This window comes from Eumetopias jubatus, unplaced genomic scaffold (genome assembly GCF_037043125.1).
Source record: "Eumetopias jubatus isolate StellerSeaLion01/CBP00866 unplaced genomic scaffold, mEumJub1_p1.0 scaffold_8, whole genome shotgun sequence".
Classification (NCBI taxonomy): Eukaryota; Metazoa; Chordata; class Mammalia; order Carnivora; family Otariidae; genus Eumetopias; species Eumetopias jubatus.
In genome coordinates, this window is record NW_028274814.1 from 81,480,112 (window position 1) to 81,505,776 (window position 25,665).

The 25,665-nt window shown below is 54.7% G+C and overlaps 2 protein-coding genes across 3 annotated transcripts; both read right to left on the reverse strand.

Moving 5' to 3' along the window:
• Positions 1 to 216: 216 nt before the first annotated feature.
• On the reverse strand, positions 217 to 12,350 carry KRT79 (keratin 79). The gene is made up of 9 exons (XM_028125599.2): positions 11,874 to 12,350; positions 9,392 to 9,612; positions 8,270 to 8,330; positions 8,052 to 8,147; positions 2,632 to 2,796; positions 2,305 to 2,430; positions 1,416 to 1,636; positions 699 to 733; positions 217 to 422 (listed from the first exon to the last, which is right to left on the reverse strand). The coding sequence occupies exons 1-9, from the start codon at positions 12,348 to 12,350 to the stop codon at positions 217 to 219; spliced, it is 1,608 nt and encodes a 535-aa protein (XP_027981400.2).
• Positions 12,351 to 17,990: 5,640 nt separating this feature from the next.
• KRT78 (keratin 78) lies at positions 17,991 to 25,383 on the reverse strand. Of its 2 annotated transcripts, none has more exons than XM_028125668.2 (9): positions 25,009 to 25,383; positions 24,378 to 24,592; positions 23,343 to 23,403; positions 22,782 to 22,877; positions 21,742 to 21,906; positions 21,262 to 21,387; positions 18,598 to 18,818; positions 18,326 to 18,360; positions 17,991 to 18,244 (listed from the first exon to the last, which is right to left on the reverse strand). In XM_028125668.2, the coding sequence occupies exons 1-9, from the start codon at positions 25,381 to 25,383 to the stop codon at positions 17,991 to 17,993; spliced, it is 1,548 nt and encodes a 515-aa protein (XP_027981469.1). The 2 variants fall into 2 exon arrangements, with proteins under 2 accessions (XP_027981469.1, XP_087881737.1); XM_088025611.1 differs by having other exon boundaries at positions 22,767 to 22,877.
• Between the last annotated feature and the right edge of the window lie 282 nt (positions 25,384 to 25,665).

A 25,665-nucleotide genomic window follows, 5' to 3' on the forward strand; every position in this document is an offset into this window, starting at 1 on the left:
CCCCTCCCATCACATTGCAGAAACAAGGAGAAAACGTGGGTAGATTTGAACCTTCCCAAAATGCAGGTCACAGGCAGAGTCTGGCATGCAAATACACTGGACCTGTGGTCCTGGGGCTGTTCCCGCTCCTATGGAGGTGGGTGGGGAGGGCAGCAGAGGTGGGGTGAGTAGAGCAAAGAGGAAACTGCAGGGGCCCCAGCTTGCACTGCTGGGCAGCTAATACCTCCGGCTTGACGTCTTGACCGTGGTGGTCTTCCGTAGGATGGAGGTGCCCCCAGAGACGGGCCCTCCCTTGACGGTGCCGTAGCCCACACTGGTGCTGAATCCGCCCTTGCCAGCACCCCCTCCCCTGCCCAGGGATATGCCACCCCCGAAGCTGGCCGCACCGCCTCCGCACACCGTGGTGGAGTTGCCAGTCACCGCTGCAAGGCAAAGGGTCTGGGTGAGGCAGAGCAGCCACGCTGGAAGAGGGAGGAGGACTTGCAGAAACCAGTGAGGGACAGGGACACAAGAAGGCAGTGGAGCCGTGGGAAACTGATGGAGCAGGTGGGGCAGGAAGCTCATTCTTTGGGAACCCCCGAACTTGTCTCCAGGGGCTCAGGTGGAGGGCAATGTGCTTCTGGCCAAGGACAGTTTGAGTGGATGAAGCAGAGGACCGGGGCTGGGCGTGGGGCAGGGCAAGGCGGCAAAATACTCACAAATGCTGACTGCACTGGGACATTCTCCAGACATCCTGCAGAAACAGAAAGACCAGGAGAAGGGTCAGTGGTCCCTGGAGCCCAAGTGAAAACCCTCCCCTGCCTTCCCGCCTCCCACTCTCTGCCTTCACGGTGGATCAACTCAGTGGGTCAACTCTTGAGCCAGGGCCCGCAAGACAAGACCAGAAGACATGAGAAACACTTGCACGTGGCTGTGCTCGGCCTCGCGGCCCTTCCAGCAGGTGCGACAGAGAAAGCAGAGCCACAGCAGGCGGTGCGGCCCCTCCTCCCCTGTCCTTGCCCTGCCTTCCCTCTGCATGCTTGTCACGGACAGCAAACAAAGCTCGTGCCGAAACAAAGCTTCCTGATTTCTGGTTCAAGTGACTTTCTTTAAATCTCATGCCTTCCCAAGGACAGAGATGATTAATTTTTTTTTTCAAAACTTCAAAGGTGGTAGAATCTGGTATTGGAAGAAGCCTCACTTCTGCAGGGCTGCCGACCACCATAAGGATTACTGATTGTCGTGCCAACCGAGGAGAAGCGGCAGCAGAGGCCATGAACACAAATGGAGAGTCTCCCGTGGGTGATGAGTTAGGAGCCCAGCTCCCTGGTTCCTCCCTTCTTTCCCTACCGCCAGCACAGAGCCGACAACGACATGGGCTCTCCCACAGGCAGGGCTGGAAAGCCCTCTGAATCAGGGCAGGAGGGGGCCCCCACCTGCTCTCCTCGCTCTCCAGCAGCTTGCGGTAGGTGGCGATCTCCACATCCAGGGCCAGCTTGACGTTCATGAGAGCCTGGTAGTCACGCAGCAGCCGGGCCAGGTCCTCCTTGGCCTGGTGCAGGGCCATGTCCAGGTCCCCAAGCTTCTTCTGAGCATCCTTCAATGCCATATCCCCACACTGCTCCGCTTCTGCGATGGCCGTCTGCAGTTGCTGGCACTGCCCAAGGGATGAAAGGTGTTGGGAACACCCTCCAGGTTCATCACATCCATCTCTCTGCCCTCAAACCAGATATCACCATTCCCCATCCGTGCCCCCCTCAACCCCAACTGAGAAAGAAGGAAAGGAGAAATATTCATCTCAGAGAAGTGATACTATTACACAAGCAGGGTCATGCAGCACCACTGGGAAAGTCCTTACTGAAGTCTAATCTTAGTCCCTCCTGCTGCAACTCAGCCCAGTGCTTCAAAGAGATAGAATAAAGAATATAACCTCACCATTAACCAGATGCTTCACTCTGATCTGGGGAAAAACTCAAGCTTTTTAGCCATATCTTAGAGGGAATCAGCACCTATGACCTGGACACTTGAACTGTCAGCCTCCTGCTCCAACCTCCTGGAGATAGGCTCAATCTCCAATCTCCCTGGAGGAGATCACCCCACCTGCTCCACCACTAATATGCAGCGTGACCCTGGACAAGTTCTTATCCTTCTCCAGGCCTCAGTTTCCTATCCTGTAAAAGGAGTGTGTTGCTCTTAATGGTCCAGCGTTTGAGTGTGTCCCATCCATCAGGAAAAGAGCAGTTCTCACCCCTCAGCATGACAATGAGAAGGTCCACACCTCTGCCAACCCAGGCCTGATCCCCAGGCTCCCAACCAAAGGCTCACCTGCTTCTTAACCGCATCCACCTCACCCTGCAGCCTCTGGACAATGCGGGTGAGCTCAGCAATCTCATTCTTAGTGTCCCGCAGGTTGTCCCCATGCTTCCCAGCTGTCACCTGCAGCTCTTCATACTGGAGACCAAAAACGTGTCAGTGAGCTGTCAATTCCAGGCCCTCCTGGGTAACTAGTGGCCCCAGGCCCACCCTCACGGCGAAAGCCCCACACCCCCACCCCCACCCCATGTAGGCTCGGTGTGTCTGGCCCCAGGCCTCTCACAATGGCGGAAGTTCTGTCTGTCCCGGCCCACACACCTGACCAGCCATTCTTCTCACCTTGGTCTGGTACCAAGCCTCAGCCTCAGCCCTGCTCCTCTGGGCAATCAGCTCATACTGGGCCTTGACCTCAGCAATGATGCTGTCCAGGTCAAGTCTGCGATTGTTGTCCATGGAAAGGACCACATTGGTGTCAGACACGTGGGTCTGCACTTGGCTCAGCTCCTGCAGAAAGAGATAGCTGCCACCAGCGTCCCTGCTCCGGGCTCCCAGGAGACAGCCGAGGGATGAAGGACGGGGTCCCCAGGTGGCATCGGGAGGCCTGTGCTCTGCCCCAGGCTTCAGCCTAGAAGGAAAGGCCTCATTCTCTCCAGCTGGGAAATGGGGCTTTCATTTTTATAAATATCTTTCCTTTTTATGGATTTACAGGTTTCCCAGAGATTAAAGAAGGGGAAAGAATGTGTACATACTGCACCCAAACCCAGTGCCAGTCCCTTTCATCCTCAGAACACCCTGGGAGGCAAGCCAGGCCACTTTTGTCAACTTGGGAAAAGCCTCCCCTCTGAGCAGGGGCAGACAGTGGGACCCGGGGAGCTGAGCATGGGCCTGATTCAAACCCCACTCTCCACTCAGCCAGCTAACAACCTGCACCACCATTCACAGTGGTCCTGACAGGAAAGAGGCTTGGGAAAGAGAAGTGACACATCCAAGGTCACCAGATCCAAGGTCATCCCGTCCAGTCCTGGGGCCCGGACTGGAATCAATCAGTTGAGCAACAAATCCCAAGTGGTTTCCTCTAGACTATACTGACATTCATAGACCATGGTGATGTTCTTGGACCCTCCCTGGGTTTCTAGGACCATCAACTTTGACATATAAACAGGCATTTAAAGATGCCATGAACAGCAAGTTCAGTTTCTGTGTTGTGTCTTTGAGTTCAGCTCTATCACTAGGTCATCTGCATGGTCTCCTAGCTGAGCTCTGTCTCCATCTCACCCATGGTCCTTTCTGCCCTGGGCTGCTGACAAACTGCCCCGACTCCAGCTCCAATCAAATCCCTCATCCCTCAGTGCTCCTCAGTGGCTCCCAAAGGGCAGAGAAACTTCCCTCTCAAAGTCAACACGTTGTGTGCTCTGGTCTTGTCTCCAGCTTTCCTGCAGCCAGTGGGATTATAACAGATAGAGCTGGAATATAATAGCTGCTCTTCACTGACTGAGCATTTCCTGTGCGCAGGTGCTGTGTTAAGCACTTGACAGGCACCAACTCATTACAAGCCCTTTTCCAATAGCACAAAGAGTAACCTGCCCCAAATCACAAACTGATAAGCGGGAAGCCCAGTCTCAACCCTAGCTCCTCTGACACCAGAACCTGAGGCGACACAGACTAAAAGAGAGATAGGCAGAAATCGAGAAAGAAATCTGCCAAAGCCAGAACTGCCGTCCATACCGACATCGATTTAGATTACTAAGTTACGCTGTCTTTTGAAAGGTGGGATGGGTGAAGAGGAAGGGGCGAACACCAATCAGTGAAATGTTTGCGGTTTAGTGAAAAGACATGAGCTCTGGAGACAGGGAAAGCAAAGTTCAAGTCCCCGGCCTGCAATTCATTAGCTGTGTGACCGGGGTGGTCATGAAGCCTCATGATGCTTCTGCCGCCTCTTCTGTAAACCGCCCGTGATAACACCTTCCTCGTGCGGTGGATGTAAGGATTCAGATCCATCTGTGGCCCATGGTGGGTGCTCAATAAAATGCATTATGTGCCCACACCTCTCTGAAGGTCAGTCAAGACATCCATGAGGCTTATTTGCTACAGATCACGTCATTTTGCCACAGCAGTGACCACTCTGCCAGTGTCATCTTACAGCATCACCCCTTCGCCCTCGCCAGCTCAGCGTCCCTTGACAGTCCCATGCCAGAGCTTGGTCCTGAGGAAAATCAACTTGGAATTTTTTAGACAAGAAGATCCACCAGGTACCACCTAGAGTGATAGAATAAGGGTTAAAAGGGTTAGGCTTTCCAAAGAGACAGAGCTGTCTCTACAAGTGGAGAAGGAAGAGTTCTGTAGATTAAAGGTATGTGTCTCCTCAGACACCAGGGACCGTGAGAGGAAGAGCAGGTGGAGAGCCTCTGGGCAAGGAGGAAATGAGCCAGAGAGGCCAAAGTGTTGACACCGGAGCAGGAGCTGAATCCCACAGGGATCATCCGGGCCAGAGGGAGGGCACGAGGCTGCTTTTCTGTCGTGTAAGACATGCCAAGGTTTGGTGGGTGGCCCTCCGGATTTCCCTGAGATCTGGCTCGACCAAAACCGGAGCCTGAAATCAACTAGCAAGTGCTGATTCGTGCAGGAGGCAGCAAGGGGACAGCTGCTCTGGCCTTCGTTCTCAGCCCCAAAGAGGCACAGGGAGGCAACGAGGAACTCTGACACGGAGGAACCCTGGCTTGGCCCCTAGCCCACCTCCCTGTGCACCCAGCCCTCACCTGATTCTCCCAGACCCTCTCTGCCCGGCCCGCCCGCTGTTCCCCAGATACGTGTGCTCTATGCTGCGTCTGTGTCACTGTGCAGGCTGGGCCCCGGCTGGCAGGCTCTTCCTGCTCCTCCTTTAGAATTCCTGCCCTTCCTTCAAAATTCAACTCAAACCCCATCTCCTCTGAGGCTCCCCCAGCCCTCCCAGGAAGGGTCAGGCACAGCCTGCACCAGGTACCTTGTTCCTGTCCCAACACAGCCTCACCACCACGTGCTGAGACTGCAGGGCCCCCAAAGCCAGGGCCATGTGGAAACTACTCAGTAATCTGTGGTGTTAAATGATAAGGAACAGCGAAGGAAAGGAACACTGGGCATTCCAGGCATGTGCTTTAGACAGTAGGAAAGCCAATTCCTACCCATTTAGAGAAAAGGGAGCAGGCACTGTTGACCCGGCCCCAAAGAGAAAAGAACCTAAGAGAAGAGAAGGAGGAATTCCCAAGCAGCAAACCACCATCAGTGGTCCCAATAAGGAAGAAAGTGGGGAGGCACCTAAGAAATCAGCGTGATGGCACAGAACATTCCCCAACAAGCTCCATTCTGACAGGGCAGGTAGAGATGTTAGAAGGAGAAAAACACAGCCAAGAATGAGCCTGGAGAAATGCTGAGGCCAGCTGACAAGGGCTATAGGGAAGCTCCAGGTGAGAAGAACAGAGAGGCAGCATTGGGCTAACCCGGAAAGAAAAAAAAAAAAACCCAAAACCCAACAACTTAATGGCTACATCATTTACCTGTTTTCCATCAAGGAGAACAGTCACCAAACTAGAAAGGGCAGCATGCTGGAGAAGAATTGGAAAGCCAAGACAGACACAGAAAGTATGAGAGGGCTTGGCCTTGTTGGGGAATCTCAAGGGTCCAGGCCAAAGGAGCATATCCTAGGAGGCCATGGGATTGCCAAGGGGGTGAATACTCCCGGAGATCCATAAGAAATATGGAGAGTGGGAAAGATTCCAGAACCCCAGACGCAGTAAATGTCCTCATTTTCAAGGGGATGATATTTAGACTTCTTCAGCTTAAACCTGACGTCAACCTCCTATGAACCTCTAGAATCACAAAATGTAAGAGGCATAGAACCAGCAAGACTTCCCCAAGGAAAGGCCAAGCCAAATAGATTTCATTTTCTCCTGTGGTTGTATTGCTAAAATGCTAAAGGACCATCACAGACATTGCTTGACCAAGACTTCCACAGCATTCTTGAACACAAGACAGAAAGATGTGGGCCCGATGATGATATGGTCAACTAGATTTTAAAGTAGCCGAGGCACTTGAACCACAAATTAGTGATTAGTGGAGTGAGGTCAGCCTGGCAGAAAGGCACCACTTGAAGACCTAGTTCTTGCACCAGGACTCGGTTCTTGGCCCTGTTGGCTTTAATGTGCTCACCAGTCACGGACACTGAAATGAACACTCACACTGAACCGAAAGTTTACCAGGTCTGCAGAGAACCCCAAGCTGGGGTATCATGAATACATCTAATTACCCAGTTGGGTATCTCCAACATATGGATAGGGGACATCGAGTTTCAAAGTGCCCACAATTACCTAGGCGATGGGATGAAACCATAATCACATGTCACAGGGAAAACGGGACTCATTAACTCTTGCATTTGGTTTCAAAACTTCAACTGCCCAAATCTAGGAAGTTGGAAGCAAATGGATACATGCCTCACTTGAAAGCATTCATGTGGGGTGCCTGGGTGGCTCAGTTGGTTAAGCCACTGCCTTCGGCTCAGGTCATGATCCTGGAGTCCCGGGATCGAGTCCCGCATCGGGCTCCCTGCTCGGCAGGGAGTCTGCTTCTGCCTCTGACCCTCTCCCCTCTCATGTGCTCTCTCTCTCTCTCATTCTTTCTCTCAAATAAATAAATAAAAATCTTAAAAAAAAAAAAAAAGGATTCATGTGGAAAAGTCCGGGGGTTTTTTAAGGAGCAAGTGTTGTGAAATGGCTTCTAAAAATGACACATAAACTAGCACAACATTAGGTGCACGAATGCAAGTCTGTAAGCTCCCTCCCTATCCCACTCTTTACCAAAAGTCTGGACTAAGAACGCTGTTTCCTCAACTTCCTCATATGCCACGGATGTCAGTCCCTGAAGCATCCTGACCTCTAAGGTGTTGCCCTGTGAAAGACAATATGCCACACAGAAGACAACTGGGTTTGTTGCCTGGAGGGCAGAATCAGGGCCAATCAAGAGCAGAAGTCATGGGAAGAAGATTAAAATCAGCCTTCTAATTTGGTCAACAATGAAAATGCCTGCCCTAAAAAATAGTGAGCTCCCTACCACCAGGAGGATTCAAGCCGAGGCTACATGACTCCTATCAGCGATGTTAGAGAAAGGGCCCCAGCGCGGAGGGCCGGTGGGCCCCGAGGCCCCTACCGAGTCCGGGTCTAGGCCCTGGATACCAGGATCAAGTCGGGTTAACTTCAGCCCTCTCGCCCTGGTCTTCAGAACCTCCTGGTTTCCTGGGACCCCTCCTGGATCCTGCAATCTACCCACTAGCCACACCTCAACTCCTGCGCCAACCTCGAATCTCAGGCCCTTCTCTGCCCCCTCTCTGCTCCCCCAGCCCTTGCTCTGTTACAAACTGGTCCAGGAGGGAAACAGTCTAACACAGGAGCGCGAGTCAGACTCTGAAGTCCAAGAACCAGGTTTTAATTCCGGCACTGCCTCTAACTAGCTATGTGACCGTGGGCAAGCTACCCTGAGCCTCCATGTCACCTACTATACAATGGAGACAATAGTAGTACCTCTATTGTGGCTTTGTTGAGAGGATTATGTAAAACTTGGCCCGGTGTCTGGGCCCATCCTTAGCACTGAATACCTGGAAGCTTGTGTTAATGAAAGATCCAAGTTCTATCTTCTACCAGTTAAGTTGCACTGGTGAATTCAGAGCAGACCTCCAGGGGGAATCCCCAATGCTATACACAAACGTAATTGTCCCTGTCCATTGGCCTTCTCACCATTTCATAGAGATGATTCAGGAAGTCAAGCTCCTCAGTCAAGGTGCCGACCTTGCCATGCAGATCCATTCGGCTCATGTATGCAGCATCCACATCCTGGGGGCAAGAGAGACAGCAGGCAGATGCCTCAGCCCCCAGGGCTCTCACCTCCCTCTGAGTCAGCCCAGCACCCTGGCAAGCCCAAGAACCACCTCCCCCACTCCCTGCCACCTGTTTACCTTCTTGAGCAGCACAAACTCGTTCTCCGCTGCAGTGCGCTTATTGATTTCATCCTCGTACCTGTTACATAGGAAGACTCAGGCCAGGCTCAGCCTACTTCTGCCTTTTAAGACATTTAATCCACTTGGCTTTAAGCCCCCTTGGGTCCCACACTATCTAAGAACACCCTTGAGAAGCAGTTCTGTAATGCAGCCCACCAGTGAAGAAACTTGGAGTACAGTCGTTAAATATTCCTGCCCACCCACTTTGAGGGAACAGGCCCAGATTTTGCGCAATAATATGGCAATCAAGCCATCTCTTTGGATCAGAGCCCATAGGAGGCTTTATAGGAACAGGCAAAGATGTGTCAACGGCAGTTTTTTTTTTTTTTTTTTTGCGTTCACCTTTGACAGGCAGGAGGTCACTTAAAACAGCTTACTTCTCTCCAACTGCTTTTGCTGAGATTTTAAGGGTTAGAAATTGCTGGTATCAAGTAATTGGGGAAGTTATGAAAGATTATACCGTAAAATTATAGATATACATATCAACTCATCATAATATCTGACCTTTATTTGGATCTTGATTCAAACAAACTATTTTTAAAACTTATGACATTTATGGGAGTCAAAAATTCAGAAAGAATGGATAGTCGATGATACTGAGGAATTACTATTTTAAAGACTTGAGATGTGGTTATGGCATTATGTTTATGTTTGATTAAATCAAGCTATACTGATGAGCCATATGAATATATCCAGTAAATATCTGTGAATGAAATCACACGATGGCTGGGATTTGTCTCAAGACAATAAGGGAGGAGAAAAATCAAGTAGGTATATAGATGAAACAAGATGGTCTATGAGTTAATAATTATTAAACCTGAGTAATAAGAACATAGAGGTTCCTTACATATTCTCCCTACCTTAGAGTTTTTTAAATTATGAATAATACACAAATAAGTGGTACAATTCTCCAGGAGGCAATGGGCCCAGGGCCTAGACACCCAAGCGAAGCAGCTCTGTCTGTGCACTCCCCCAGGTGGGACCCAGGAGCCTGGGAATGGGGTGACCCTCTCTGGGGAGATTTCCCATGCCGTCCCCTCCCCACCCCCCCATGGGCCCAGCCTCTCCAGTCCTCCTCACTTGCTCTTGAAGTCCTCAAGGACATCCTGCACATTCCTCAGCTCTGAGTCCAGCCTCCCCCGATCGCTCTGGAGGTTGTCCAGCTGCCTCCGCAGGTTGCCCAAGTAGTTCTCAAAGAGGGGCTCCAAGTTGTTCCTGGTGACACCCGAGTTCTGGCCCTGCTCCTGCAGCAGGGCCCACTTGGTCTCCAGCACCTTATTCTGCTGCTCCAGGAAACGGACCTGAGCCAGAGCAAGAAGGGTGGTGGGCTGGTACCATCTCCTGGCTCCAGGAGGGACCCAGGACTGGGCCCATCGCCACCATCTGCCCCCAACCAGGACCTCACAGGGCCAGTGCACAGCCCATGCATTGCTGAGGGGAGGAGTTCCTAAGGGAATAGTCTTTGCTGGAAAAGACTGTCCAATCCAATGACAAAGACTCTAAAGAGTTAATAAACTGCAAAAGCCCCAACTCAGTCATTTACTAGTTGACGACAGTCAAGTCACTTACCTCTGGGTCTCCCTTTCCCACTGGTCCTGGGTAAACCAGACTAGATCAGTGTTCCTGAACCCTAATTCTACACCAAAATCAACTGTTAAAAATGCAGATGCATATATAGGTGTATGTGTATGTATGTATATATGCAAATATGTACATATGTACATGTGTACACACACGGAAAGAGGAAGCAAATGTGACAAAATGTAAAATTGGTGAATCTAAAGTGAATTAAGTCAGTCAGAGAAAGACAAATACCATAAGATTTCACTCATATGTGGAATTTAAGAAACAAAACAAGCACGCAAAGAAAAAGAGAGAGAGAAAGAGACAAACCAAGAAACAGACTCTTAACTCTAGAGAACACACTGCTGGTTACCGGAAGGGAGGTGGGCGGGGGGATGGGGGAAATAGGGAATGGGGGTGACGGCATGCACTTGTGATGAGCACCGGGTGATGTATGGGAGTGTTGAATCACTGTGGCATACACCTGAAACTAATATAACACTATATGTTAACTACACTGGAATTAAAGTTAAATTAAACTAAATTAAATTAAATTTTAAAATTTGGTGAATCTGGGTGAAAAAATATATAGGAATATATTGTACTGTTCTGGCAACTTTTCTATAAATTTGAACTTTTTTTAATTTTAAATATAGATGCCCAGCCCTATCTCTAAAGACTTAAAAGAGGGCTCGTGGCATGGGCTTCATAGGCCCCCTGGGGGGGTTCTCTGTCCAGCCAGAGACACTAAACAGGGTCAACCTCACAGACCCCCAGCTCCTAGAACACGATGCTGAGAGCCTGAGAGAGGTTTTTGCTTGTTTAACCTCTGGGACAGTCCCACAGGAGGACCAAAAGTCACTAGGGGGTAAGGTGAGGAGGTGGGCGGAACAGCTTGCTTCACCTGCCATCCGGTTTCTCCAGGTCCCACCTCCACAGCACCCCAGGCCCAAAGTCACATGGCCTGGGAACCATAAAGCAGGTGCATCTGCCACAAACATAGACAAGACCCCGCAATGCCAAGGACCATAGGGCCCATGAACCTGAGTTCCAGGCCTGCCTCTGCCTCCAAGTGCCTGTATGATCCTGGGCAAATCACTTGTCCTCTCTAGTCCTCTGTTTTCTCTTCTTCAGAATGGACACAATATCACTATGGGTGTCCCACAATGGGACACTGTGGGCTTCACGTGAGAAAGAGGACATGAATGTTCTTTGGGAACCCCCAGGTCACTGAACTAAGATAACAGTTATCCACCAGGATTCTCCCCATCATGGTCCCCTTGCCTGGGGACTTGGGGTAGAGGTAAGACAATGCAGCAAAGTAGACCTGGAAATGCCAGAGAGCAGGTACAAGAGCTACCCAGTCAGTCTGGAGGCCAGGGAAGGGGTCAGGATGCTCCCAATCTGGGACAGATCAAACTCTACCCCCAGGTCATGGTGCCCAGGCGACCACCCTCTTCACTGTCCCCCCCCAAACTGAGCCTGTTGACCAGAACAGCAAGGAGCAATAGGAGAAGCAAAATGGTAACTTCTCCTAGGACAACCCCCTCAATCGTGTCCTGATCACATCTTTGTCCTTAGGCCTTCTCCAACACTGAGAGAACAGGCAAGAGATGGGGCTCCTTGGATAACTTGTTGGACATTTGAGCACCCAGCTGTGAAATGACCAGAGGCACTAAGGACCACCCTGTTAAGAGGAGCCGTGAGGACAGTCTACTCCTTAATCGTGCAACAGGCTGCTGTGTGATCGTGTTCATGATGACCGTAGGAAAGGCACAGCACAGTCAAGGTAGGCTCGGCAACAGGCCTCATGAGTAGAATCAAGTTCACCTGAGCAAGGACAGGAAGACCCAGAAGACCGTCGCCAGGCCAGAGAGCTCCAAAGTCATCCCATCAACCTCCCCCGCAACAGTGTGCAGCCTCTGCCCAGCGCCCCCTCTCTTAGCGGCCCTGCTTCTACTCCAAGGGCCCCTCCCTGCCTCCTTCCACCCTGGCTCACCTTGTCGATGAAGGAGGCGAACTTGTTATTGAGGGTCTTGATCTGCTCGCGCTCCTGGGTGCGCACCCTCTGGATCTCGGGGTCGATCTCCACGTTGAGAGGGGTCAGCAGGCTCTGGTTGACAGTGACCTCCTGGATGCCTCCAGGGGGGCAGGCCGGCCCGAATGCCTGCCGGCCGGCCCCCAAACCCACATAGGCCCCACTGCCGAAGCCGAAGCCTCCCAGGGCCTGCCCTGAGGACGCCCCTCCAGCCACACTGACTGAGATGCTCTTGCTGCCCCCCAAGTTATAGAGGCTTCGGCTGCCAAAGCCACCCTTGCTGGGGCCACAGCGCGTTCCCCGACCACTGCTACTGCTCCGGGACACTGTCACTGAGCTGAAGCTGGTACGGCCCCGGGAGCCGCCTCCTCCACTTGCGGAGTTGGAGCTAAAGCCCCCTTTGGTGGAGTATGTCTGCCGAGACACAGAGGACTTCATGGCTGTCACAGGGGCTGGAGTGCAGGCTGGGAGAGCGGAGAGCGAACGCGGTAAGCTGCTGTACCACCGATGGGCTTTTTATCTTTTCCCAGTTGGGCTGGCTCCTGGGCTTCACAGACACTCCTGCCCCATTGCCCCAGGAAGAGAGGGAGGGGCCCCGTGGGCCAGGGGAGTCCCCTCTCCCCCAACGGGAGGGAGGGGCTGCTCCCAGTTATCACCTGTGCTCCCAAGCTGGGGCTGAGCCGAGACTGTGTGGGGCAGGATGCCACCTTCTCCCCCCTGGGGCTCTCCTGACTTGGAACGGGATGATACAGGCTCCCACGGCCGCCCCCACCACCCAGGGGCTGGCTTGCTCTCCTCCCACCCAGCCCTGATGGCCACCGTCAATGGGGCTCTGTTCTGTGGGATCTGGCCCAGGCCCCTGTCGCAAGCCAAGGCCCCAAGGCCCAGGGCTGTACAGGTGGCAAGGCAAGCGAGGGTTGGGCAACGGGCTGTGGAGAGGGTGCCCAGGCCTGCTCCAGTCCCACCCTCCCAGCCCACAGCCTCATCGCCTCCTGGCAGGTCCAGGGAGGGGGACACAGGTGACAGGGTGGGGGCAGGGGCGATCTGTTCTGTCATCGCTGGCAGATTGTCTGCTGGGCGGAGACCCCGTGCTGAGCAAAGTGGGTACAAGGACAGAAAGAGAGTCTCGGCCCAACCCTGGGGCCGGGGCACTTGAGGAGAAGGTGGAAGGCCCTGGGCTCCTCAGGCATTGCGCCGAGGTCAGGGAGATGCATGGCGCAAAGCACACTCTGCTGGGGACTGAAGAGAAACAGAGCGCTTTGACTATAACCTGAGAGCCCTCCCCCCTAGCCCTCTGTCCCGCAGCAGAGCATCCCCAGAAGGGCCCAGCCACTTTGGAGGGGGCTGCAGGTGGGTGGAGGACACATCCCATTCTGATTAGACATAAGTACAGGTCTAAGAAGAATGTGTTCAACAAAGGCCTCAAGAACCCCAGGGAGCACCCCAACATTCCCATCTTCCCAGCCCCCAAGGAGCCTGATGCTTGATTCAGAAAGGCCAGGGGTTCCTTGATCACTTCACACAGTCCCCTCTGTGCCCCCCCCCCGCCCCCACCTCAGGCTCCTGGGACCAAGCACAGCCCCAAAGGAAGACTTGGAGATGTCAGATGTTAGTGAAATGTTAGGAGTGAGGGTGTGTTGCCAAGGTGACTTTGGAGATTGGCCCTCCTCGCCCACTTGAGCTTTCAGCTGGAAAACTGGAAAATGGACCCAGAGAGGCGAGAGAGACTCGCCCAAGGGAAGGAGCCGCAACAGCCCCTTGCCACACTCCTTCCACAGTGGAATTGGGACTCTGGCCACTTGTCGCCCCAGGATCCCGAAGGAGAGGACAGTGGCCCATTCCCACAGCCTGAGGAAGGCAGGCAGAGAGCAAACCCACTCCAGACCCAGAGGAGGCTGTGGGACTCTTTCCCGGGGCCACTACTGAAGGCTGTAAGGGGCTCCCAGTTGCTACAGATGTCGAACCTAACCCTCATGAGGGATGGGGTGAGGGGCACTCACAGAACCAGTCCCTTAGCGCCCAGGAGGGGATCTTCCTTTCTGCTGGGAGCTAGGATACAAGGCATTTGGGCAAGCCAGGCCAGGAGGTGAATCCCCACTGAGCTGTGTGTCCTTGGGCTGCTCTCAACCCCTCTGGGCCTCCTTCACCTCTGCCTTTTTGAAAGGGGAAGCCCTATCCAAAAGTATTGGCCTGTGATCCCAGGACTGAGCCAGGACTGAGCCGTCACTTCCCACCGACCCTTGTCTCCTGTCCCTGAGGCTGTGCTCACTTTCTCAGCCTCCCTTATCGCTTCCCGCAGGTGCGTGGGAAGGGGAGACAGTTGGGAGTGGGACTTCTGGGGAAGGGAGTGATGTCAGCCCTCTGAGTCAGGGCGGCCGGGGAGGTGGGAGTAGAGTCGGCTGCACACACTCCACCCCTCCCCAGGAATGACAGCCACACGTAATGACCGGGCTCTCTCTGTCGGGCTTTGTGGGCAAGCTGGTGACAGATAGCCACACAGGTAGCCAGGCTCACTCTGCCCGAGTTACTGCTTGGAGACAGACTCCCTCCCAGCCAGGCGGGGGCTCCGGGGTCCCAGCCCAGACAGAGTGGGGGAGCCACCCTGTCTCCTTAGGCCCTGACTCTGCTTTCAGGCAGAACACCCAAGTTCAGACCTTCTTTCTGGGGTTTAGGACAAACAGTTTCCTCCCCTCCGCTGCGTCTCCAACCAAGGGCTTCTGTGTCTGGAGACTTTCACCTGCCTGGCATCCCCCCGCCCCCCCCCCCCCGCCCCGTCGGTAGGACACAAGAGCCCAGGGGATGGCAGGCTGCTGCAGGAGGGACAAGGCAAGATGGCTTGGGTGGGGGTGGACAGATGGTGTCTGTGGAGCACCCAACAGCACCCAACCCAGGCCAGGCTGGCTACGGAGCCATAGCAAAGATACGGGGGGAGGACAACAGTCGCCGCCCTTGGGAGCCCTCCCACAGGGGTAGGACTTCCTCACCTAATCGTGATGATCATTACAGTCAGCATTTACTCAGCACTTACTATGGGGCCGACACTTCCAGTGCAATAGTGCATCTCATGTCCACGCTGGCTGGGCTCCATCCGCCTCCTTCCCACCCCAGATCAGTCACCCTCCTCCTAGACCCCTGTAGGCTGCTCCCTTGCTCTCTGGCTTCACAGGTCAGTCAAGGCTGGGGGGCATGGGCAGGAGATGTGGGAGGGTGGAAGGGAGGGCAGGTATTTCTGCCCGGCTTCCTCCCTGCTGTCCTCCATGGTTACAGCTTCTTCCATCTGTCACTCACTTCTTCCTCTTGTCTTTCAGCTCTACGCAGGCGACCCCCTCATCCTGGTTTTCCCTGTTTCCACTGAGAGGCCCACGTCCTGGAAAACCGCTCAGCCCTGGACAAACCAGAGGTTGGCCCCTCCAGCTCTGCTGGCCTCTGGCCCCTCCTTCCTTTCTGCCTTCCCTTAGTGACACCCACACCTCCATAGGTGCTTCTGGCATTGAAGTCCATTTAACTGAACGTTCTCGGGTGAATTTTGTCTCCTGCTGGGATCCTGAATGGCACCATCCCCACACAGCCCTGTGAGGTCAGCCTTAATATTAATCTCTACTCACAGATGAGGAAACTGGAGAGGTTACATAGCGTGGTCAAAGTCACACCATTAGTAAGTGGCAGAGCTGGGATGCAAGCCCAGGAATCCTGGTTCCTGGGCCATGTGCTCCCCAGTTCATGTCTCCCTTACAGAAGGCCAAAAAGCCTCCTTCTCAGATACTTTTGATGGAGAGATCCTTGGGTCTGAGAAAAAGGCTGACTTCCCCTTAAAGCTGGGGCTGAATGGCATGACCTCCTGTGGCCTAGACCGTGGAGTTTGGGGTTGAGCCACATGGGAGGGAGAAGACAGGAGAAGCAGTGCAGGAGCCGATGGGCTGCTGGGGGGTGGGGCCCGGGGAGGAGAAGGTGGCCCTCCTCACCCACCTAGCAACTGGCCCCGATGCCCACGCTCCTGGCTTCCTGCAGGACTTCCTTTGGAAGAGGAAGGAGAAATGTCCAGCCTCATGGTCAGACAGGCCCAGTGATGGGGTGAGAGCCAAGAGGTAAGGGGATGGGGGTGCCTGGGTGGCTCAGTCGTTAATCGTCTGCCTTCTGCTCAGGTCGTGATCCCAGGGTCCTGGGATCGAGTCCCACATCGGGCTCCCTCCTCGGCGGGAAGCCTGCTCTCCCTCTCCCATCCCCCTTCTTGTGTTCCTGCTCTCGCTATCTCTGTCTCTGTCAAATAAATAAATAAAATCTTAAAAAAAAAAAGAGGTAAGGGGATGGGCAGAGTTCCAGTCCCAAGTGCTCATCAGAGGCCCCCCTGCACAACCTAAGCAGCTGATCCCCATCGTGGGTGCGGGAGAAGAAACTGCCCATTGGTCCCAGGCTAATAGGAAAGCTGGATCCCAGACCAGAACCAGAGAGGGACAGAGCCAAGGACAGCAACAGGTGTAGCCAGGCTGTGCCAGGGAAAGAAAGGGTCTGGCACATTCAGACTTGGGGAATTAGGGAAGGTTTCCAGGAGGAGAAAAATCTGGTGCACACACGAGAAGAACAAGGAGCAGGGATGAGGGGCTCTCTTCGGTCTGGAGTACAGTTATGTTACCAGGGAACAAGCTAGAAGAGATACTGAAACATCAGTGGAGATGGAGGCGGGGGAGGACATCCCAGGGAGCAGAGCAGAGGGCTGGAAGGAGCCCCCTGATGAGCTGACTGGGATGAGGAGTGAGATGTCCTTTGGATATTCCTAAACAGCAAAAGATATTCCACAAATTAGCCTTCTGGGAAGAGTGGCTGGGCAGTAGCACCACTTCTGTTTCGCTGGGTGAGATGCAAGCCTGGGACAGAGCTGAATTGCTGTAAGGAGTGGCAGAGAAGCTGCACAGTGCCACAGGGAACCTTCACATCTCTGCCCTTCAGCCTCCCTTCTAAATGCCCTTGGAACCTGCCTTTAAAGTTATTGCTTGGCATCAGTGCTGAATTATTAACCTGCTGGGGGCATCCCTGGAGAGGGGCCAGGTTAAAGCTCAAAGAGGTGGTGGGGTTGACATGACAAGACCCAGCTTGCTACCCTGGATGGAGCTGGAGCCAGGGCATCAGCGGGAGAGCACTGGAAGAAGGGATAGGACGCAAACAAGCCCCCCCTCCGGAAACCCCCATCTCCCAACACAGGCTGTCTGAATTAGCCACAGGAGACTGGCCTCTGGGCCTGGTAACCACAGGCTCCAGAAGGAAGATCTGGCTCTCGTGGGTGGGAGGGGTTATGCTGGAGAACCCAGAAACTGAAGGGGTGGGAGAGACCCTGAACCCAGGGGCACCTGGCTGGCTCGACCTATAGAGCATGCAACTCTTGATCTCAGGGTCATGAGTTTGAGCCCCACACTGGGCATAGAGCTTACTTTTTAAAAAAGACAGACACTGAGTCCATTAGGAGGGCAGGATGGGGTTGATCTTGCTTGCCAGTGTAGCCCAGTCCTGGCACAGTGCCTCGAGTATGGTTTGCACTCAATAAAATTTGTGGGAGGGAAAGAGTGGGAGAGGGGAGAGAGAAAGGGAGACCCCCTCAGGGAGAAATGGGTGCTGCTTCATTTCATAGGAGAGCTGGAGAGATGGAGGTCCACAGGCAGGTGAGGAGGACTACGGTGGTGGCCCTTCGTTCCAGCCCCCAGGCTCTGGTCAGTGGGCCTCAGACCTCTCCCCTCCCCACAAAGGACAATACTTGGCTGGCCAAGCCCACCAGGGGTTTCCCAGCTCTGCCTGAGGGCTGCAGAGAGGAGAGGATGAAGCTGGTTGGCTGGAGGACAGGGCGCGGTGGGCCTGGGGCGGACAGCAGGCAAATGAGACACAAACCCGTCTGCGGAGCAAGGCCAGTCTGGGCACACACTCAGAACGGCGGCAGGCATGACTTTTATTGACTTCTGCAGAGTCCCCGTGGGCTGGCTCAGGCTGAGGGCAAGGGACACGGAGCTGGCCGTGCAGGGAGGTGGGTGGTGGAGCTGGGGCAGGGCTGAGAGGGCTCCAGAAGGCACGGGGAGCAAGTGGCTGCCAGGTCACTCAGTATGTGACAGACGTCTTCAGACTTGACTCCACCGTCTTTTTCAGGATGGTGTGGCAGCCAGAGCCGGAGCCGGACACAGAGCAGGAGCCCAAAACAGTGCCCTGCCCAGAGCCCAGGATGACGTTGGAGTCTCCGGTCACGACACTGGAGCAGCTGGACCCAAAGCTGCCTTTCCCGCCTCCGAGTCCACAAGTGCTCCCCAGGCCACCGCTAACTCCTCCAGACACAACGGTGCTGCCTCCACCCACGGCTGCCAAGAAACGTAGCAGGGTCCCAGCAGAGTCCTCGGCTCCCCACCGGGACCACTCTCCCCCAGCCCCCTGATACTTACAGATAGTGACCTGGCTGGTGCACCCCCCAGACATCCTGGCAGAGAAAGGAGAAGAGGAAATGCTCAGAAAGGCTGCAAAGAATGCATCCTCAGGTATTTTAGCCTCTCAGCAGATCAAACCCACAGTCCCGATTTTAAATCCCTCCCAGCAGGATGGGTTGCCCTCCATGGCTCAGAGTGCTAGGAAGTCTCAGAATCCCCCTCAGCAAGGAGAGCAGCTCGGTGGCAGTCCATCCTGCTCTCACACCTCGCCCATGTTCCCAGGTCCCCACCTGCTTTCCTCGCCCTCCAGCAGCCTGCGGTAGGTGGCAATCTCCACGTCCAGGGCCAGCTTCATGCTCATCAGCTCCTGGTACTCGCGCAGCATCCGGGCCAGGTCCTGCTTGGCCGCTCTCAGGGCAGCCTCCAGCTCAACCAGTTTGGCCCAAGCATCCTTGAAGGCCAGCTCCCCACGCTGCTCGGCATCAGTGATGGTGGCCTGCAGGCTGGCATTCTGGAAGGGGTGTAGAAATGAGGGACAAAGTGGCTGCAAGTCCAGCACAGCCTCCCAAGGAACCTACGGTGGTTAGAGCTTAAAGCCCAGGGTAGACCACAATCTTAGGAGCTCAAAATTACCCATGGCCATCCTGCTCCCACCCCGTTCCTCTCATTTTAAGGGAAAGCATCTCCTTTTCTGCTCCCTTAACTCCCGGAGTGGGTTGACTAGTGTCCCCAAAAACATCATGTCCACCTAGAACTTCAGGCTGTGATCTTATTTGGAAATAGGGTCTTTGCAGATGTCATTCGTTAAGGATCTCAAGACGATATCATACTGTGTATAGAATGAGCCTTAAATCCCGTGAGGGGTGTCCCTAGAAAAGATGACAGAACACAGCAACAGATACACAAGGATGACGCCATGTGACGATGGAAGCACGGATGGAGTGATGCTGCCGTAAGATAAGGAATGCCAAGGCTTCTCGGGGCCACCAGAAGCTAGGGAAAGGCAAGGAGGGACTCCGAGGGAGCGCACCTGCCAACCCCTTATTCCGTACTTCCAGCCTCCAGAACCGAGAGAACACATGGGCTGGTGTTTCAGGCTCCAAGTTTGTGGTACTTTGTTATAGCAGCCACAGGAAACTCATCCCTTAGCACCTCTTCCAATACTTTGTCCTCTTACTAAAGTATATCAAGGGCGCCTGGGTGGCTCAGATGGTTAAGCATCTGCCTTCGGCTCAGGTCATGATCCCAGGGTGCTGGGATCGAGCCCCGCATCGGGCTCCCTGCTCAGCAGGAAGCCTGCTTCTCCCTCTCCCACTCCCCCTGCTTGTGTTCCCTTTCTCGCTGTGTCTCTCTGTCAAATAAATAAATAAAATCTTTTAAAAAAAAGAAGAATATTAAACCACGGACCCCAATTTTTGGTTTGAGAAATACACTCTCTGTACTTACCTCTCTGATCGGACAGAAAACTCCCAGGAGCAACATCCCCCATCTAATTGGCCATCCAGCTGACTGATGCGCAGGATCAGGAAAGGCATTCCCTAAGGGCTCTCATTATTCTACCCCCATTCTAGCCTCATTATTCTATTCTGTTCTGTACACAAGCACCCTGTGGATGGGCAACATCATCTCCCGTCTACAGATGAAGAAAATGAGATTCAGAAAGGCGGTGAAGGGAGAGCTGGGTCCCTAACCCAGGACAGCTAGCTGCTAGCTGGTCCCCCTCTTTCAGCCCGCGGGGCTCTGCCGGGACCTGGCACAGGGGAGTTCAGTCCGTCATGTTTGTACAGGAAAAGGAGGAGTAAGCGGGGGGCTGTGTTCCCAAGAGGGATTCTCGCAGGAAAAGCATGTGTGCCAGAGCTGTGGCTCCCAGCTGTGGGGACGTGGTAGCCCTCCTAAGTGCTGGCCACTGGGCTGAGACTGCACGCTCACAATCGCCTGGCTGAACGGAGCTCAGAAAATAGGCTTCTGGGCTCCACCCTGAGAGGCTGATTGCCTGAGTCTGACAGAGGCCCAGGAATCTGCATTTTAACCGCCACCGCAAGGAATTGAAATTTATGGGCAAAAACCCTGTGGCAGCACATTGGACAATAGGACCTGGTCACCTTCATCTCTGTCCCGCATCACATTCCAAAGGACAGCGGGCAGGGATGGGTGGAGACCAAAGTCCGGGCTTTGGAATGGAGCTCCGAGGGCTTTCCCAGGAGGGCCCCGGCTTGGGAGAGGACTGGCCACGGGCGCGCCCCGGGAGTCAAGCTGAAATGCTTGAGGAAACTGCCTGAGACTCTGTAGTCTCAGCTCTCAACCCTCTGCCGATCCCAAGACCAGTTCTATGGGTTTGGGGAACATGAGTGCAAAGAGACTCGAAAGCTGAAGAGTCTGCAATCCTTCACATCTAGAAGTGAGGGCTCCAGGACCAGCAAGGAACCACCCCCCTGCCCTTACCATCTTCTCCCTCCTCCTCTCCCCACTCCATCCCACGCCAGGCCCCAACAGCATCACCTCCAGCCTGCGCAAAGACCTGCCTAAGGAAGGTTCACTCCCCCCCCATCTCACCTGTGCCCTGAGATCATGGCTCTCACCCTCCCCAACACAGGACGAAGAAAGTCAACACCTGGCCCTAGAGTCTCCGCTGGGCTGGAGGAGTAAGAGTAAGGAAAGACAAGAGTATAAGACAAGAAAGATGGATCAACCCTCTCCCCGAGGATCCAAAAGCAAGATGTACGCCTGGCCGTGGAAGGCAGGTGAGCAGCGTCCCCTGGAGTTGTTCAGCACAGAACGCACACAAGCTTGAAGTCATAGGAGGGAGGCCAAATTCCTCCAAAACAGGGCTTGAAGTTCTCTCCACACAAAGTATCCAAAGCTCCAGCTAGTTATCAAACCTGCACACAAAGCCAGCAGTGACCCTGGCACAAAGGTAGTACAAAGGGGGACCTGGGGAGCTCTGGAAGCCTTACCTGCTTCTGGAGGTTCTCGATCTGACTCTGCAGCCTCTGACTCGCCTGCTGCAGCTGAGAGATCTGGACTTCGGTTTCCTTCATGCTGTCCCCACAAAGCCGGGCAGACGCCTGAAGCTCCTGGTACTGAGGGGGACGGAGGTGACACCATTGGTTAAGAGGACCCTCACCTCCGACCTCAAGACCATGAGAAACACCATGTCACCAGTTCTGTGCCTCCTCACGTCCTCACTTGGAATGCGAGTTAAACGCTGAAGCCAGGACACGGCGGGATGGGCTTGCAATAGTCCAGACTGGTCTCCCACGGTTTCCCTGCACTGTCCCCCTCCTGGAGAGGGGAAGTGGCCATGCCACCCAGCCTTGGAGCTCCGGGGAGGTTATCAGAACAGCCCCAAGGGGACCGAGGTGGATGACCCCTGTGGGGTGTGGGCAGGGAGACCCAGCCTTTTCCCACCCAGTGCTGCCCCCCAACTCCGGCACCTTGGTCTGGTACAGCATCTCCACCTCTGCTTTGCTGCTCTGGGAGACCTCCTCGTACCGGGCGCGGACCTCCGCAATGATGTCGCTGAAGTCCAAGCCTCGGTTGTTGTCCATGGACAGCACCACGGACGCGTCACTGGCCTGGGTCTGGAGTTGGCCCAGCTCCTGCCAGGAAGACTGACTCAGTGTCTACCTGCCCCCTCTCCCTTTCCCCCTGGAGCCCCAGGCAGGGGGGCAGGCTGCCTGACTTCCTGCCCGTGAACTCCAACAGGGGGCAGCCTTCCTTCCGCTGGGTGGTTGGGCATGCCCTGCTCCCTGCTGTCTCCTCATCTGAAAATGAGGGCTGTAGGAGGTGGTGTCTAATGCCCCTTGCAGCTTGGACATGAAAGGTAAATGTCCTGCAAGCTCGAAAGCACCGGGTCCCCATCACTCCTCTGACTGCTTGTCACACCCCCTCGCTCTCCTTCTCCTGCTCCGACCCCCATGGCCTCCTTACTTCCACAAAGATACCAGCACGCCACTGGGGGCCCTTCCCTCTGCCTGGAATCTCTGGTCCCAGCTGCTTGGGTAACTTCCTCACCTCCTTCCAATTTTTGCTTAAACTTTATCTTCTAAATAAGGCCACTCTGACCACCCTATTTGAAATTACCACCTGCCCTACCTCCCACCCACATTCCTAAGCCCCCTCTCCCTGTTTGCCATAGCATTTTTTCCTGTTTGCCATTGCATTGGTCACCTTCTAACATATTATCCAATATACTTCTTTACTAGGTCTATTGTTGACTGTCTGCCTTCCAACAGACAGCAAGCGTCGTGATTTTTGTCTGGTTATTCCCTAGTGTATCTCCAGTACCCACCAATCCACACAGTACATTCTTGATGTTCGTTTGTCAAATGACTGAATGACTGGATCTAAGTCACCCTAACCAGGCGTCGCCTCCTGGCCACTCCCACTGTAGCCAGGGAGCCTGCTTGCCCTGTCCCCTCCCCTCACTCCCGCAGGCCCTCAGCAAACTGCCCTGCACTTGGCAGATCCTCACTTCTTCATAGAGTTGCCTCAAGAAGCAGATGTACTCTCGCAGATAATCCAGCTTGCCTTCCAGCTCCATCTTGCTCAGGAAAACCCCATCCACATCCTGGGGGCAGGAAGACAGAAACCATGTACTCCCACTTCTGTTTGTGGGTCCCACTCTGGCTCAGGAGTTCTGCTCACACACTACTCAATACTCACTCATGGCTATCCCCAGAGACCCATTCCTTCCTCCTCCAGCCCCCCCTCGTTCTGCTCTCCCTTTTGCCTGACACTGGCACACACCACCTTCAGGAAGACTTCCCTGATTACTCTCAAACAGTTCTGCATCTTCCACTCCCTCCCCACCCTCTCCCACAGTGACACCCAGAACTCATCACGTGGTCCTTCCATCAGATCTTGTTCTGGGGTCACTGTGTCTATGTAGGTGTCCCATTTCCCTGGGGGCCCCCTACAGGCAGTGTGGTATCATGTGCTGCATTAGGGTCTCCCACCTCCCACCGTCCCAGCCCAGGACTGGGCTTTGTGCATGGTGGGTGCTCAGGATCCCAGTGAAGCTGCTGACCCCCACCTTTTTTAGGACCACAAAGTCATTCTCAGCCGTGGCGTGCTTGTGGGCCTCCTCCTCATACCTGTGAAGTAAGTACAGAAGGACACTGCCTGAGGTGGCGAGATCAGAGCCCATGCCCCTCCTCCGAGCACGACCTCCCTGAAAGGGCCCCCCCTTGCCGCCATTAGACGCTCCCAAGCAGGACACATAACTAGCCCACTCCTCGGCCTTTCCCATCAGGAAGTCATTGTCACATCCTGGCTACGTCCGTCTCCACGCCTTCAGCTCACGTCCACTTAACCACATGAGGCCACTCTCCACGTCTATAAGGCACGTTCCAACACCTTTTCTTACTCGCTGCTCACAATCATCATGCGAAGCAGGCGTTTTGGCTTTTGTCAGAGAGAGTACATGGCTTGCCCAAGCCATCGATAATTAGGTGGCCCAAGCAGATCTAAAACCAGGTCTCCTGGGCTTTTTCCAGGACCCGCTCCACCTCCCATGCTGCTGAGGCTGGCAAAGGTAAAAAGGCCACACAGCTTCCCCTGGCTCGCAGTCACCAAACCCAAGCCTCCTGTTAGTCCACTGCTCTCTCCACACCACCAGGTGACCTAGGTGGGGAACCCAGAAACACAGCCCAGCTGTGAATCATGCCACACGCCTGGGGAGGGTCCCACTAAATGGATTCCCTTCCACCACCGGGACCAGAGAACATCTGAGTCACTTCAGCCCACAGCCTGCTCAACAGGAATTTATCGAGGAAAAACCCGCTGAGGCATTGTTTAAAGAAGCCCCTCCCAGCCCTGACCCGAAACATGGCCCTCAGAGCTGGGTCTGTTGGAACCGAGGCTCTCCAGACCTGGGCATCAGGGACTGTGGGGCCTCCTTACCTGCCACAGGTGGGGCACTCTGAGAATCAGAGGGAATGGGATGAAGAGGGGAGGCCAGTCCTGTGTCTCTGGGAGCTCAGCATGTGGGAGGCCTTCCAACTGCCAGCCCCGAACCAAACCCTACCAGACCCCACCCGGGGCCCATGGGGCGCTGGGGTTTGCCTACTTGGCCTTATACTCCTCCTCCTGGTCCTGGCAGGACTTCAGCTCGGCATCCACAGCCCTCCGTTCGCTCTGGAGCTGCTCCAGTTGCCACCTGAGCTGGGCCAGGTAGCCCTCAAAGAAAGACTCCAGGTCCGGGGGGCTGTCACTCACCCCCTGCTGCTGCAGCAGCTCCCACTTGGTCTCCAGGACCTTGTTCTGCTGCTCCAGGAAGCGCACCTGCCACCCAAGCAGAGGCTACCTGAGGCTCCCGTGGGGCTCCCTGGCCACAGGCTCTGGCGAAGAAAGCCTCAGGGGCCCTCCAGTCCGCCCACCTTTCCCCTACCTCCCAATCCAGCCTGGGCAGGGGCAGCCTCACGCCCTCCCAGGAGACTCTGAGCCCATCAAAATGATGGGGATGGCTAGCAGGGGAGAGTCTACCGCTGAACAGCCGTTCTCCATTCCTGAGCCCCAACCATAGAACAGCGGGGCCTCAGCGTAAGCAGAGAGCCTGCAGTTAGACCACAGGAAGGACTTTTTTGCTGCAGAAGTGATGAGAAAAGTGGTAGCAGAGCAGACTTCCCCATTCCCAAATCCATGGAGAACGGTTCCTCCGAGGGAGGCCGAGAGAGGGGCTTAGCCGAGTGGACCCTCACCTTGTCAATGAAGGAAGCAAACTGGTTGTTGAGGGTTCTGATCTCTTGGGTCTCCCGAGTCCTCACCACCTGGAACTGGGGGTCGATCTCAATCCTCAATGGGGTCAGCAGACTATTGTTGATGGTCACTTCCCGGATGCCCCCCGGAGGGCACAGGGAAAGCCCCGGCCCACCACGGCCCTCCCCAAACTGCACCCATGGTCCTCCCCCTGATCCCCAAGCCCTCCCACGAGAGGCTCCTCTGCACCCCCTGAAGGAACTGAAGCTCCTGCTGCTGAAGCTGCCCCTGCCGCCGCCGCCACGGCCCCCCAGGCGAGCAGAACAGGCTGAGCGAGCACTGAAGCCCCTCCGGGCCTGGCATGACGAGGGAGACATGGTAGAGACGGAAGGTCACACGGCTGCAGAGAGAGGATAATCGAGGTGTGCGAGTTCCTGCCCTGAGGCCCCAGCATAAGACTTTTATCCCCTCCCGTGCCTGGGCTGGGCCTCGGGGAGCAAGATGCTCTTTGCCTGACTGTGTCTGTCACTGGCTCCAGCTGACCTACTCTGACATGCCTGGAGGATAGGGGCCCAACACGTGCGGAGCCCAAGGGAGAGAAGGCCCAGATCCTGCCCTCGGAGCTCCCAGGCCAGCAGAAGAGCTGGGCACGTCCCAAA

What these genes read in the sequence shown, in the direction of transcription:
- KRT79 (XM_028125599.2), bottom strand. Translation starts at nt 12,350, where the DNA reads ATGAAGTCCTCTGTGTCTCGGCAGACATACTCCACCAAAGGGGGCTTT. An exon ending in AGGCTTGGTACCAGACCAAG is followed by an intron (nt 2,431 to 2,631) that starts GTGAGAAGAATG and finishes TTTGGTCTCCAG; the next exon opens with TATGAAGAGCTGCAGGTGAC. An exon ending in TGGATGCGGTTAAGAAGCAG is followed by an intron (nt 1,637 to 2,304) that starts GTGAGCCTTTGG and finishes TCCCTTGGGCAG; the next exon opens with TGCCAGCAACTGCAGACGGC.
- KRT78 (XM_088025611.1), bottom strand. Translation starts at nt 25,383, where the DNA reads ATGTCTCCCTCGTCATGCCAGGCCCGGAGGGGCTTCAGTGCTCGCTCA. An exon ending in TTGCTTCCTTCATTGACAAG is followed by an intron (nt 24,593 to 25,008) that starts GTGAGGGTCCAC and finishes CTTGGGTGGCAG; the next exon opens with GTGCGCTTCCTGGAGCAGCA. An exon ending in AAGAAGTGAGGATCTGCCAA is followed by an intron (nt 21,907 to 22,766) that starts GTGCAGGGCAGT and finishes TCTTCCTGGCAG; the next exon opens with GAGCTGGGCCAACTCCAGAC.